The sequence below is a fragment of the Zosterops lateralis genome (assembly GCF_965231275.1).
Source record: "Zosterops lateralis genome assembly, chromosome: 16".
Taxonomy (NCBI): Eukaryota; Metazoa; Chordata; class Aves; order Passeriformes; family Zosteropidae; genus Zosterops; species Zosterops lateralis.
The window spans coordinates 2386168-2400691 of NC_139776.1; the positions used below are offsets into that span (position 1 = coordinate 2386168).

General features: G+C 45.0%; 1 protein-coding gene across 2 annotated transcripts in view; it reads left to right on the forward strand.

Moving 5' to 3' along the window:
• The first annotated feature begins 252 nt into the window (after positions 1–252).
• LOC310915809 (formin-H-like) overlaps positions 253–14524 on the forward strand; it is a 35409-nt gene continuing 21137 nt past the window's right edge. For both annotated transcript variants that reach the window (XM_083872950.1, XM_083872949.1), the window contains exons 1-4: positions 253–410; positions 11713–11817; positions 13092–13178; positions 14098–14271. In XM_083872950.1, the coding sequence (XP_083729076.1) occupies positions 375–410; positions 11713–11817; positions 13092–13178; positions 14098–14271 (402 nt within the window). In that variant the 5' untranslated portion in view covers positions 253–374. The remainder of the gene's footprint in view (positions 411–11712; positions 11818–13091; positions 13179–14097; positions 14272–14524) is intronic.

Sequence of the window (14524 nt, forward strand, 5' to 3'; positions counted from 1 at the left end):
AATAAATCATAATAAATAGTAATTAATCATAATTTCAGCATTCAGGGCTCGGTGATTTCAGGAAGTCACAGGAACATAAATGCCAGTTCAGGAAAAGCAAACAACTTCTACTTTTTTTTTGTTTTTTTTTTTTAGTCTTTCCACAGAGCTGCCACAAGGAAGCAAAGCCTCATTATTGTTTCTTTCAGCTCTCAGCATAAAAGGAAGTAACACTTAATAAAAACCATTGGCTGCAAGATTTCATACGAGAAGAGAGGCAGAAAGAGAGAGAAGGAGCAGCAATGCTGAGGAGGAAGGAGCAGGTGTGATCTGTGAATGAGCTGCTCTTCCCCACCCTGCAGGACACCGATGAAACAAATAGAATTTCCCCGGCCATGGATAACACAAGAGCAGCAGACACTTTCTCACAGGTAAAAGCACAAAGTGTTATGGGCTGGTGTGGAAGTGCTGCTCGTGGAGATGGTTTTGGGAATGACTTTGTGCTTTATTGGCGAGGAGTTTGCAGCAGGGTTTGATGTAATGGACTATTATGGGGTATGAGCTCAGCCTGCTCCAATAGATCAGAGGGTGTTTGCAGAAGGTGTGCAGGAGACAATATTTCTCTGTGCTTTATTCTTGAGAAAGCTGAAACGTGCGGAGTTTTCCTGATACAAGGAGAGAAAATCTGTCTTTCTCTTGCCACGCTGGGAGAGGATTTATTAACACTTTATATTATCTGTGCTCAAAATTTCCATAAGGTAATTGGAGGGGAGGAAAAGTGCTTTATATTATGGGCAAAAGCAGCCTTTTGATAATCCTGCTGGAATCTGAGGTGATTGATGTGCCAGGATCGAATATACATCAGCTTGTGGGTTTGTCTGAGTGCCTGCCACACACACACACACACACCTGGAGCATTCTTGCTCCAATATTTGTATTTTTGGGAGTTTGGTACCTGGAGAATGGAGTTGTGGGGAGCTGTTCTCTGGCTGGGACAGCTGATGGGATTGGCAGAGGGAAAAGGGCAATTAGGGAAAGGGTAATTAGGGAAAAGAGCAATCAGGGAAAAGAAGGATTTGTGTTGAGTGCAGGGTCTGGGCTCTCCTGGCTGGCAAAGGGTGAGGAGGATCCAGCCCTGCCTGCTCAGGTTCCCCTCATTCCTCAAGTGTGAGAGATTTGCCAAGCCAGGCTCTGGAAAACCCCAGAGCACTCACCACAAATGAGATGGAAAACTCAATTTCTGCCTCTTTGATTTGTCACAGGGGCAAAAGGGCAGGGGCTGCCTGGGGTTACCTGCTCACCCTTGGCCTCAGGAGGGTTTGGGGCCGGGCAGGGACCCAAAAACTGAACTCTGGAGCTTGGCAGACCCCAATCCCTCCTCCTGAAGTGTGATAAAAGTGCAGCTCCCCTGTGGCAGGGCTGTAGGGAGGTGCTGAGATCTCTTTGGAGCAGCTGTTGATGCTGGAGGGGTTGGAAAGGTCCAACCCCATCCCTGGAAGGGTTTTCCCTTTCCCTGCTGCCCGAGCTCGGGGGGTTCTGGCTTGGCACAGGCACAACAGGCTCAATTTAAAATATTCAGCCCATAATTTCTCAATTCAACTCTCAATCTCACTCTCAATTTCAAATCTCCTGTGCTGATGCTGAGGCTGGGTCTGACAAAGCACCACATGGTGCCTGGAGGAGATTCCCAGGAAATATCTCCGCCTTGGAAATAAAACCCCAATAGGTTGGATGGAGTTTCCCAAAGTTTTTAAACCACTGCTGGGGAGGTGGGGGCAGCACAGATGTGCAAACAACCAAATATTTACTACCAGAGAGGGCTTTACACGGGTGAGAAGCAGCAAACAGGAAACCACGGCCAGATGGTGCCACTTTTCACTGATTTTCACCCCCTTGGGGCTGCAGTGGAGCTCCTGCACAGAGCTCAGCTCCTGCCAGCACCAAAATACCCACAGAGAGAGACTGTGCCTGAGAAAAAAAAAAATAAAAAATTTAAAAAAAATCGAGTTTTAGACTTCTTGTGAGCTGCCTTGAAAAGCTGACTTTATGTCTTCCTGAGGCTTTTCATCTGAGAGTTGATCAGATCGTGGTGCAGGGTCAGACCTTTCCCTTTTCCACCTGCTTTGCTTTAATCAACTGCTCTAAAGCACTTTATCCCTGTGGATTTCCCCTACAATTTTCATTGGGCTCTTTTCTTAAAGGCCACCTCTCTTAGCTGATTGATTTTTTTTCCCTATTTTTTTTTTTTTAATATTATTATTTCCCTGGTCTTTTCTGAGGTAGCTTAAAGTGGATTTTCACTGTATACTTACCAAGGGATCAATTCTATTTAAATGAGGCCAAATGATCCCATATTTTCTGATCTGTGTGTTCAGAACCCAGCAGTTCTGGTGGCCTGAGGGACAGGGGTGAAGCACATCCCCATCACCCAGACAAAGCTGAATTTACAGAAAATCCAGTTAAATTTCCTGCTGAATTTACAGAAAATCCAGTTAAATTTCCTGCTGAATTTACTGAAATCCAGTTAAATTTCCTGCTCCATCTGGAGCTCCACGTGTCCCGTTTCATTCCCGATTTTGCCCAAATTCCTGAAACTGGGAGCACAAGGAATATTCCTAAATCTTTTTTTTTTTTTTTTTTTTTGAACAGAAATTATTTTCTGACTTTAAGACTCAGCTTAAATAGGTGTCCACGTAGCTGATCCTGAGGAATCTGCCTGTTTAGAAAACATGGTGTATTTTTATAGGCAGGTATTGAGAGCAGAACAAAACCTTTTATATATATATATATATATATATATATATATATATCCCACCCTGTTGAATCTGTTGGAGTTTAGCAGGAGATGGATAAGGAGAAATTTACCTCAAATTTTATTTTGCTGGGATGAGTTATTAACAGCCCAGAATTTACTTCAATATTTTGCTGGGATGATTTATTAACAACCCAAAATCCTGGGGAAAGGAAAAGTCAGGTCAGAAATGACACATCAGCACAGGGATGTTTATTGGGGGGTTTTTTTGGTTGTTTTTTCTGGTTGTTGTTTTTTTTTTGTTGTTGTTGTTTGTTTGGTTTGGTTTGGTTTGGTTTGGGTTTTTTTGGTTTTTTTTTTTTTTTTTTTTTTTTTTTGGTTTGTTTTTTTTTTTTGTTTTTTAATAAGCTCTTAGTCCATGTTTTGATCAGAACATAATGAAGGGTTTGTTCATTAAATGTTCCAGCTAATTAACATGAAACTCATGGAGACCCTGGACCCTCAGTTAAAGGTGCATGAAATCAGTGCTGCTCTCTCTCTCTATTGCACCTCATTCCTCCTGCTCAGCAGGTGTTAATGTGCTTTAACAAACCTCCAGCAAAATGAAATCTCTTGTTCAGCACTTAAGAATTTGAGCTTTGAATAAATCTTTTTTTACAAGACACGAGGGCACAAGATGAGATTGTGTGCCTGTGAGCAGGAGGGTGCATGTTCTTCTCCAAAATAATCAGATGTCACTGTTAAGTAGCCCAGCAATCTTTGCCTCTTCACCAAATTAATTTGCCTCTCACGTTAATAAGCAAAGATGATAATCCTTGATGCTTCTCATCGCTGTGGATTATTTTAATTACCATTGCTGAAGGCACTGAATGTTATTATTTGAGTAATAAACTGAAATGCTCCTGTATGAGCCACCCTCTTTATTCCATTTCAGCCCATTTTGTAGCAGAGCATTGAAATTATACCTCAGCACCCCAAGAAATTGCTGGGCAAGTTCACACTTAAGTATTGTTTTGACATCAAGTCTAATTAAAAATGTTATGATATTTAAATATATTATGATGCTGAGGCTGGTTCTGATCGAGCAGCACACGGTGCCTGGAGGAGATTTCCAGGAAATCTCTCTGCCATGGGAATAAAACTCATTGACTGGTTTCTAAAGTTTTTAAATCCCTGCCTGCCCCTTTCCCCTGGAAAAACAGTGGAACCTTCAGCTCTTTGCAGATTGGGCTGAACTCAAGTGCGAAACAAGGTTTGATGCAGCCCAAAGCATTGGTTTAATTCTTCTTAAGGATGTTTAGTGGTGGGAAATTCCATCATTTCCCCAGAATGGCTCAGTGTTATCCTTATATCTCCCAAACATCTCAGCAGAGCCTCTTTGGCTGTAATTTCTCTCGTATTTCTCCTCATCCCACCTCACTCCTGCTCCTTCCCTTTTGGGAGCAGCTCTTTGTGAACCTGCAGCCTGTGCCTGGCTCTGAATCCCGATCCTTCCCTTGGAAATCCCAGTCCTTCCCTTGGAAATCCCGATCCTTCTTCCCTTGGAAATCCTGATCCTTCCCTTGGAAATCCTGATCCTTCCCATGGAAATCTTGGTCCTTCCCTTGGAAATCCTGATCCTTCCCTTGGAAATCCTGGTCCTTCCCTTGGAAATCCTGATCCTTCCCTTGGAAATCCTGATCCTTCCCTTGGAAATCCTGATCCTTCCCATGGAAATCTTGGTCCTTCCCTTGGAAATCCTGATCCTTCCCTTGGAAATCCCGATCCTTCCCTTGGAAATCCTGATCCTTCCCATGGAAATCCTGATCCTTCCCATGGAAATCCTGATCCTTCCCTTGGAAATCCTGATCCTTCCCTTGGAAATCACGATCCTTCCCTTGGAAATCCTGATCCTTCCCTTGGAAATCCTGATCCTTCTTCCCTTGGAAATCCCATTTTTCCAAAGCTCTGATTGCTCTCATTATCCTGAGCTGGGCTCACCCAGCTCTTTTCTGGAGGAAAATCTTCTCCTCCCATTCCGGCAAACCTGGAAATCATCTCTCCCTATTCCAGCAGAATCCTCTGGCAGTGCTGAGCGCTCTTATTTTGGTTTTTTTGTGCTGTCAGGAACCTCCCCGAGGGAAATTCCCTTTTATTGCAGCAGCACCACGCAGGGAGCTGCTGTCACTCTCCAGCTGCTCAAACTTCTGGGCTTTTTTGCTGCAAAAAAAAAAAAAATACGTTCTTCAGCCAGTTTTTGTGAAGCTGGCAGTTCCTGCTGAACATCCAGATTTCGTTTTCGTTCCTCTGCCTGCTGAATTATAGATTATTGCTGCTCTCGTTTGTTGTCAAGGTTGTTTGGAATTGGAGTTTTCCCTCGCGGTTCTTCCCAGCTGCCCGTCAAAAATCTGCACATTTAATGAACATCATCTCCAGTCCTTCAGCAGATCTTCTCATCAGATCACTGAGGAAACAGTGAACAGCAGCACACAACGGAGTCAGTCTCTGTGCAAGCAGCACCACTCCAGTTATCCTGAATTTTCACAGTGAAATTAATTTTCAAGTGTCGTTTCCTGAGGAGTTCTCAGAGCTGATGGAGCAGGAGGGTCTGTGATGGTGATTGAGGGAGAGTCTGAAGGGTTTGCCTCATGTGAGACCTATAAAATTATTGGGAAAGATGGGACAGGAAGGGCTGGTGGATATGATTGTCTGGTAAGAAATGCTGGAGATGTAAAACCTGTGAGTGGAATAGAAATGAAGGGCAGCTCTGAGATGTGACCATGGCAGGCAGGAGGACGGGGATGAGCTGGAGATGGTTGAGGGACAGAAAACAAAAGGCCCCAAGGGTGCAGCCCCTCTCCACCCTGCCAAGGCATCAGGGAAAAGGTGGATAAGAAAAGTCTCTTTAGAGTTTAGAATACAGGATGATGTGGTGATAGAGCAGTTCTCATGGGCTGCAGGCAAAGGCTGTAGGGTTTGTATCTGGCGCCGGTTGGTCACTGTAAATTAGAATATTCAACACAAAAGGAGATGGAATGGATTGGAACAAAGTCCTCACTCTCTTCTATCTCTCTTACCTCTCTCTTAACTCTCTCTTACCCCTCTCAGCTTTTTTTACCTCCCTCACCTCACCCCCTCTCCCTCTCTCTTTGGGGTTCCCTCCAGCCCAGGCTGTGGCTGAAGGCAAAGCCCTTTTTACCCACGACCCTGCAATAAACCCACGTGTGTCTAGAATATCTCAGCTCTGCAGAGCTCCCTCTCCCTGCCCTTCATGGCTGCTCCTGCATAAAATCTCTCTTTTTTTTTCCAGAGGGAGTATTAAGAAATGTTAAGGCTTTGAGATTCCCCAATATGGTGATATTTTTAATATAGAAAATAGTTAAAATTGTTGGTGTTGTAACTGTGCTATGGACACATCACTGGGCACCAGTTTATATCTTCATAATTCTGAGAACTGTTCTTGGAGATTTTTATGTTGTTCCAATCAATCACTCCACACCTTTATACCAGCAAGAAATAAATTACAATAAAACATCTTTGGGTTCCTCCAGCTCCTTCTGGGAGTGGCAGAATTTCCAGTGTCTTCAAGGAAATCCAGCTCCTGTTTGATGAATCCCTCCTTCTCTGAATAAATGTTGACAGATACTCTTCAGCCAGATATGGATCTGCACAAATAATGCAAAATATTATTCCAGGTGGATAATTTATTTGATGAATAGCAGCTCTGTTTGACAAATAACATTTGCCTGTCTCTGGGCCTGGCTACAAAAGATGGTATTGGCACATAAAAATACCACATCACTCACCTGGCTGGAGATTTCATGGAAATTAGAACTGAAGGACTTTCAGATCCCCCAGTCCTGGCAGAAAACTCCCCTGGAAATGTCTGAGAGCACTCAGTGTGTTTTGGGCAGAGTTCAGACCTGGTGAAAGTGAAGAAATTAGGAAGGGGAAGTTGATAACACTAAGCTCGAGATTTAAGGCAACCCAGATTGTGTCTGTTGTTTTTAAATATCACTGAAATGACACATTCAGCATTCAGGCAGAGTGAAGCCCAATCAGATTCATGCCCCAAAATTAATGAATTCTCTGTAAAGCAACAATTATCCCTGAGCTGATCCTTTCCTGGTGGGCTGAGCCCCCTTTTCCTTGGAGCAGAGAAGTGCCAGGAGATGCTGCTGGGGAGGGCAGAGGGTTTGGGACGAGCCCCCCCAGCTCCTCTCTGGATCCCCCAGGAGCTGCTGCCTCTGGCTCCTTCAGGGACCAGCTGAGGATGGATGTGGCCCTGATACCTCTGGGGCTGAGAGATTTCACCCTGCTGGCAGCTCCTGACTTTTTCACAAGGAAAAATTCCTCAAGAAAACTTCTCAAAACAATCTTGGGAAACAACTCTCCTCTCTCAGAACAATCTTTCTCCAGGTGGTGTTTTGCTGTTTCTCCAGTTTAACCAATGGGATCAGAGAGGTGTCGTTCCTATTCCCCAACCATGTTCAGTCTGGATGGGAACACCTTATAAAAGGCAGTGAGAATTAGACAATAAAAGCCTTTTTTCTGTGCTCTTTGCCTTCTGGAATATTTGGAGTCTCTCATATTTTCTTTCGTGTCCTACAGCGACAGATGTTCAGTGTTTAATCAGGACAAGTGTAAGGAATCCTTAACAATGAGAAGCTTGACTGGAACTGAATCAAACCTGCTCCTCTTTGGGGCAGAGACAGGATTTCTGCATTCTTTGTGACAGGATTTCTGCTCCTCTTTGGGGCAGGATTTCTGCACTCTTTGGGGCAGGGACAGGATTTCTGCACTCTTGAGGTAGGGAGCAGGATTTCTGCACTCTTGGGGTAGGGAGCAGGATTTCTGCATTCTTTGGGGTGAGGAGCAGGATTTCTGTATTCTTTGGGACAGGATTTCTGCTCCTCTTTGGGGCGGGAATTCTGCACTCTTTGGGGCAGGGTCGGGATTTCTGCATTCTTTGGGGCAGGGAGCAGGATTTCTGCACAACTGGGCTTTGTTGTCTGAGGAACTGATGGAGCTGGGGGCAGGTGAGCTGTGATCTCCTCCCAGGTGAGCCTGGAATGTCCCAGCCAGCGCTGGTGACAATTGTGACAATCCTGTGGGGCTGTGGAGCCCCATTTCCTGCCCTGGCTGTGTGTGCACACATCCCAGGAGCACTTCTGGCCCCAGATTGCTGTCACATTGCAGGGTTCAGGCAGGATGGCCCCAGGAATGGGAACAGGCTGAGCAAAAGGCAGAATTAGCTCAGACTCCTCTGCAGGCAGTGCAGGGAGAGGGTTCTCAGGTGTGCAGGGCTGGATTGTCCCTGGAGGAGCTCAGGGGGCTGCACAGGGGTCAGAGCCACCTGTGACCCTCTGGGGGAGTGAACCAGCACTCACTGCAGGCTGACAACCAAAAATAAAACCCCATAAAACACCATAAACCCCATAAATCCCCAAATTTTGGTGTTTATTCCTTGAGCAGTGCCCATGCTCCATGTTCTCCCTCTGCTCCAGGATCACTTGGATGATGTGCCTTTAACCCTTTTTTTTTTTTTTTTTTTCTCCTTGGGTCTTGGAAGATCTGGGATTATTCCGGAAATATTTCTACAGTGTCTGGACTTGATGCAAAGCCTCTGGTGAGGGCTCTGAGGGAAATGGGGAGAGGCAGGAAGGCCTGGGAGGGGTTTTGTGCAGGGCACCCTTGGCAGCTGCCCCAGAACAAGGCAGAAATCTCTCTCGTCACTGAAAACACATTTTATACCAGGCCAAAAAAAAAATCATAAAAACCTCCCCTCTCCTTCCAGAGAATGGCTGGAGCCCCATGTTCTTCCTTCAATTGTGAATTTTCAATTCACTTGTGTGGCTCTACTGAATTTGGGGAGGGGTGATGAAAATTTAATCTTGCTTTAACCTGGCAGGTGAGGGCATTTATTAACACAATCTCGTGTATTTCCTTAATGTGCTTCCTTTATAATAGAATAATTTATTTTTTTCCCTAAGTTTTGTTACTCAGTCTCGTATAAAACATTCATTTTGTGCCCTCCAGTCCCATTTTATCAGGCAATATAACACAGAGTGGCTCAGTGGCATTTTGGTGGATAATAAGACCAATTTTTGTTTCTTTTAAAGAAAAAATATAACCAAAACAAGCACATTACAAAAGTTGTGTCGTGCTGAGAGAAAAAGAGATAGAAAATGATAAAGGTCAGGGTCTGACACAGAATTCTTGTTTGCAAGTGAAAATACCATGAAACATGATTGTCAATAACCCAAGTGAGGCAGACAGATTTCTGACAGATAATTCTGACAGTTCTCACGAGCTGAAAAATACCTTTTTTTTAACCTCTCTTGGCTTTGGAAATATTCCCCTCCTGCTGCCAGATGTGCAGAGAGTTCAGAGAGGTGTAAAACCAACAATGTGCTGTTAAAAAAAAAGTGGTTTTTTTTAAACTCTGCCCCAAGCAGTTCCTTGATTCTCTGTCAGGGATTCTCTGACTCCCCAACAAACCTTCCTGGTATTAAATGCACAGAAGGATTTGTTTCTCTTTTGTGAACGTTTTTTCCCTCATCCATTATTAAGCAAATTAAGACGTGTTCCCTGTTTCTTTCACATCTTGGGCAGAAATTCATTTGAGTCTGGAGGAGACTTTGGTGAAAGTAATGAGAAAGAAGAATTGAATATTGAGTTGAATGTCTTCCTTTCTGCAATTTTTTTTAAACAAAAATAATCTTAAAATATTAAATTTGAAAAAAAAAATGGAATTAAAATTGTCATCCTGCTGCAAAAACTCTTTGAACCTTTCTCCAAAAAGCCTAACAGGCAAAAATAAAAATAGTTTCCAGCTTCGTCTCAGGAGCTGCTCTCCTGAATAAACAGCTCTTGCACTTTGGAGCTGGCAGAGCTTTGCCTCAAGGCAACTGTATTTTTCAGTTCAAATATATCCACGTTCCTGTTTACTCACACAGAGCCCGTTGGGTGGGGAATTGTCTGGTGGAGTCTGATCCTGCCCCAATGTGAGGCCGGTTAAAATTCCAGCAGCGAGTGGGGAGGTCATTGGGGGAACCTCCTGTGAATGAATGATCAGGGAGCTTTTCCTCCTCCCTCCTCCTCCCTCACTGCTCCTGTTGGTGTTTGCAGCCTGGAGCTGGGCCAGCAGTTACCTTTCTGTTGGCATTGAAAAGAAATAAATACTTCTTATCAAACTAATCTTTTAAAACAAAATATTTCCCTTGCTCCCGGTTTCATTTGGAGGCTGGAAAAAACTTGCAGAGTGTGTGACCCCCCCCCCCCCACCCAGGGACTGGGTGAGAAATTTGGATGACTGGCAGAAATTTGGTAAAATAATAAATAGTTGGTAAAATAATCGGTCACAGGTTGGACACAACGGTCTGGGAGGTTTTTTCCAACCTCAGCGATCCTGTGTGGCTCCAAGAGGAGCTTGGGCTGCATTGCTGGGGCTGCATTGCTGGGGTTGTATTGTTGGGCTGCACTGCTGGGGCTGCATTGCTGGGGTTGTATTGTTGGGCTGCACTGCTGGGCTGCATTGCTGGGCTGTTCAGCAGAGGAGCTGCTCTGTTTGTGGGGAGTGGTGGGGGTAGGAAAAGCAGGGCAGGTCCTCAACATCTCCAGCTCCAACTGCAGGGGAGGCTCCTTCCCAACCCTCCTGCCTCCTTCCTAACCTTCCTGCCTTTCCCAAACCTCCTGGCCCCTTCCTAATCCCTTTGGCCCCTTCTAAACCCTCCTGCCCTTCCCAACCTTCCTGCCCTTCCCAGTTCTCCTGGTCCTTCCCAATTCCCCTGGTCCTTCCCAAGCCTCCTGCCCCTTCCCAATCCCTTTGGGCCCCTCTCAACCCTCCTGCCCCTTCCCAACCTTCCTGCCTTTCCCAAGCCTCCTGCCCCTTCCCAATCCCTCTGGCCCCTTCTCAACCCTCCTGCCCCTTCCCAACCTTCCTGACCCTCCCCAATCCCCCTGGTCTTTCCCAACCCTCCTGTTTTTCTCAATCCCCCTGGCCCCTTCCCAACCTTCCTAGTCCCGTTCCCAACTCTCCTGTCCTTCCCTTGTTCCTGCACATCCTGTCCTGGGCTCTGCACCTGGAGAGTTTGAAAAGAACAATTGGGAATCACTGGAGTCTCTCCTGGGGGTGAAGTCGTTCTCAGGGCACAGGGAACATTGGATCTTGGAGTCTGGATTAAAAAAATCCCCTCCAAGTTCCTGAACTGTGCTGGTAAAACCTCCAGGCTCCAAACTCTGCTGCTCTGCTGAGGTGTGGCTGTCACACAGGGGGAACCCTGGGCTCTGTCTCAAAGGGAGAGAGTTTTTTGTTTATCCCTCTACAAAATCTCCGTTGGCAGTGTGGCAGCTGCAGCTCCCTGCCCCTGCTGCCTCCCCTCACCTTTTTCTCTTTGCTCGATTCCTGTTTACCATCCCAGCCACACCTGCTGCACTCAGCAGTGACAGAAATTGAGTTTATTGGCGGCTCAAGCCCCTCTTTTGGTGAGATAAAAAAGAGGAAGTGCAATTCTGGCTTTTCATGTGCTTCACTCAAGTCCCCGTGGCAGCTGCACCTCCCCGGACCAACAGCAGTTTGCCCCCTCTCCACCCTGAAAATTTCAAATCCTGCTGGTTTTTCTTTCATGTTGTCCCATGTGCTGGGCTTTGCACTCAGGATGAGACATGCAAAATTGATGTTTTCACTTCTTGCCAGGGTTTCTAACTCAAAAAAAGGTTTCCCCCCTTGGCAGTTCTATCTCCAGACATTACCATCACACCTTCTGAAGTTGTAAAAGCCCCTGTATATCTGATATCTTGTGGATTCTCACCAGGTTTCAAAGGGAGATTATGTTTGCTGGGCAGGTTGTCAGTAGAACATGAAATATGAGTGAAATTATATTTTTTATGGCAGCTGCCGTGGCTGTATCAGGAGCACTCTATATCCTCCACAGCCAGATGAAAAACCAGTCTCTAAAAACATTTGATTGACCTATTTTTATTTTTTTTTTTCCTCCTAGTTAAGCCAGGAAAAAATCCTCAAAATTATGAACATGGTGAAAAACAAAGAAGTGAGCATTGAAGGAGCCCTGCATTTGGCACAGAAGGAGGTGTACACTGAAAAGGTAAGGCTGCTCCTTTGATGTATTTTGTAACATCTCCAGATGTTCTGGGGGGCCCTGCTGAGGTGAGGAGCGTGCCTGGATTGTTTTCAAGGATACAATCCTGGTTTGGGAGTCACAGCCAGCCCAGATCCCAAAGAAACAGGACAGGGATGCCTGGCTTGTCCTGCATCCCATGGAAATGTGTAGCCCTGGTTTGGTGCTTGAGGTGTTTTGGTTTCTGAAATCCCTTTCCCAGGGAATTTTCTGTAAACAGGAGAAATGTTTTTGTAGCTGTCCCTTTGTTATTCATTCCTTTCCCCAGGAGGGACTTCTCCTTGCTGTCCCTCTGCTCTGCCCAATGGGAGTGAAGAGGTTTGTCTTTGTGTCACCAATCCAATTGGTCTGTGTGAAATGGGATAAAAGGGAGACACAGCCCAGAAATAAAGGAGTCATTTTCAGCCTCCTGAACTCAGAGTCTGTGTCGTTGTGGTGTAAAACAGTGTCAGAAATGCTGTGCCTGCACTGAGGGTAATACCTGGATTAAAGAGTTCAAATCCATGCCAGGGTTGTTATTCCAAGGGGAGCAACGAGTCCTGGATGAATAAACGTGGGGCAGAATAATGGAATTGCAGAATGGTTTGGGTTGGAAGGGACCTTAAAGCTCATCTTGTTCCACCTCCCTGCACCTCCCACTATCCCAAGGGTTCTCCAAGCCCTGTCCAGGAACATTTCCAGGGATCCAGGGGCAGCCACAGCTTCCCTGGACAGCCAGCCCTCCTCACAGTGAGGAATTTCTTCCCAATATCCCACCTAAACCTCCTCAATTTCAGTGTGAAGAGTTATATTCCAGTGCGAAGCCACTCCCCCTTGTCCTGTCCCTCCATCCTTTGGAAATCTTCTCTCTCCATCTTTCCTGCAGCTCCTTCAGGCACTGGAAGGTTTCTCTTCTCCAGGGCCTCACCACCCTCATAATAAAGAATTTCTTCCTCATATTTGCTCCAAACGCACTCTGTGTCAGTGTTAAGCCATTCCCCTAATTATTACTGTGAATAATCTCTCTCCCAATCTTCATTAAGGTGATTAACAAAACTCAGGAGGATGTTTCCATCTGTGGAACCCTCCTGCAGGGCTCCAGTGTTGTTCCTGTCCACACAGAGGGATTTCAGCTGCATTTTGGGTGGCCAAATGTTATCCCAGCCTGGGACATGCAAGGAAATATTTTATTTTTAAAGGTTTGTTTAATAAAAAGTATTTCTTTATTTTCAATGCCAGCAGATTCCTGTTCTGTTTTCCAGGATCCACAGGATTTGTTAACTGCCTCCCAATTTAACTTCATTATCTACAAGTACAAACACTACAGGTGGCAGAAACGAATTTTGCAGGTAACTTTAAAAATTCTTCATTTCTGGTGCAGCGTATGAAAATATATCAAAGCAAACTTCTGTCAACGACACCTGATGGTGATTTCCTGCTTTCATGAAGGTTTCATTTTTTTTTTTTTTTTTTCTGGATTTCATTAAAACTTCTTGTAATTTGGACAAAATTTGATAATGAGTAAGTCCAAATCATGCATGATACAGGGTGGTTTTTATTTGCTGCATCTCAACTGTACAAAAATATAATTTTTCCTGCATTATCCACCATTTTTTTTTTTGGAATGAAAAGATAATTTGTTTAGAGATAAAGTGGGAAAATGGAGAGACGTGCAGCAGACGTGGAAGTTATCAGTCTGGGAATCTGGATTAACTTAATTTCAGTTCTCCAATTGCCAGCAGCCTCCAAAAGTCAGAGATAATCATGAAAAAGGTTCTGCTTTGGAGGTTTCCTGCTGCAAACAGGACGGGGGGAAAGCCCACAATGTGGCCATTTGGTGCTGTGCTCTGCACGTACAACATTTTACCTTTTAACCCAGAAGTGCTTTTCTAACCAGCTGCATTTCAGAGATTGAAGGAGTGAGGAACTGAAGGAGAGGTTCTGCCTCACTCTGTGCTGAAAGGGAAGTTTCTGCACTGGGTTTTGTGAGACAAAGGAAAATTTAAAAAGAAATAATATTTCAGAGCGATAAATTGATGCATATTCATCAAAAGAGATGTGTGGAAACGCAGTTTAAAGGAATATTTGGGGGTTTTTGCAACTAAAACAATCACTGGGCAATATCTTGATGGCGGAATGCAATTTTTAAATTACATTTATTCTGCCCCTTTATCAGAACAATATTGGGGTGGCAACACTGGGATGCTGAAAGGAAATTTTCCTTTCAACAAAAACGGCCTCAAATGACACAGAATTTTTCCCTTGCAGCTTGATTTCAACACCAGGACCATTTTCAACATCGAGAAAGGGATTATCAAGAAGCAGTTCCCTTTCTCCCAAGTGAAGGGCTGCGAGGACACGGAGAGGAGACGTTTCAGCATCGCCTTCCACGGGAGGCAGGACTACGAGCTGGAGGCCGTGTCCCTCGATGATAAAAGGAAGGTGAGTTGGTAAAACACGTATCTGTAAACCCCAGCAGGTCCCAGGCATTGCTGTGCAGGCACAGGAGGAGGGGATGGGTTCATTTTGTGGGGCTTGGGAAATGTGTCTTGGTTTGGGAAGAGAAGTGTCTGCCAGGGAAAAGCTGGAGCTGCCCTTGGAGTGGAGAATTAAACATCCTCCCACCAAATTGTTATAATTTTGCAATTAAGAGGCTTTCAGGCAAAGATATGGGGATAGGAATAACTGTTCTTTA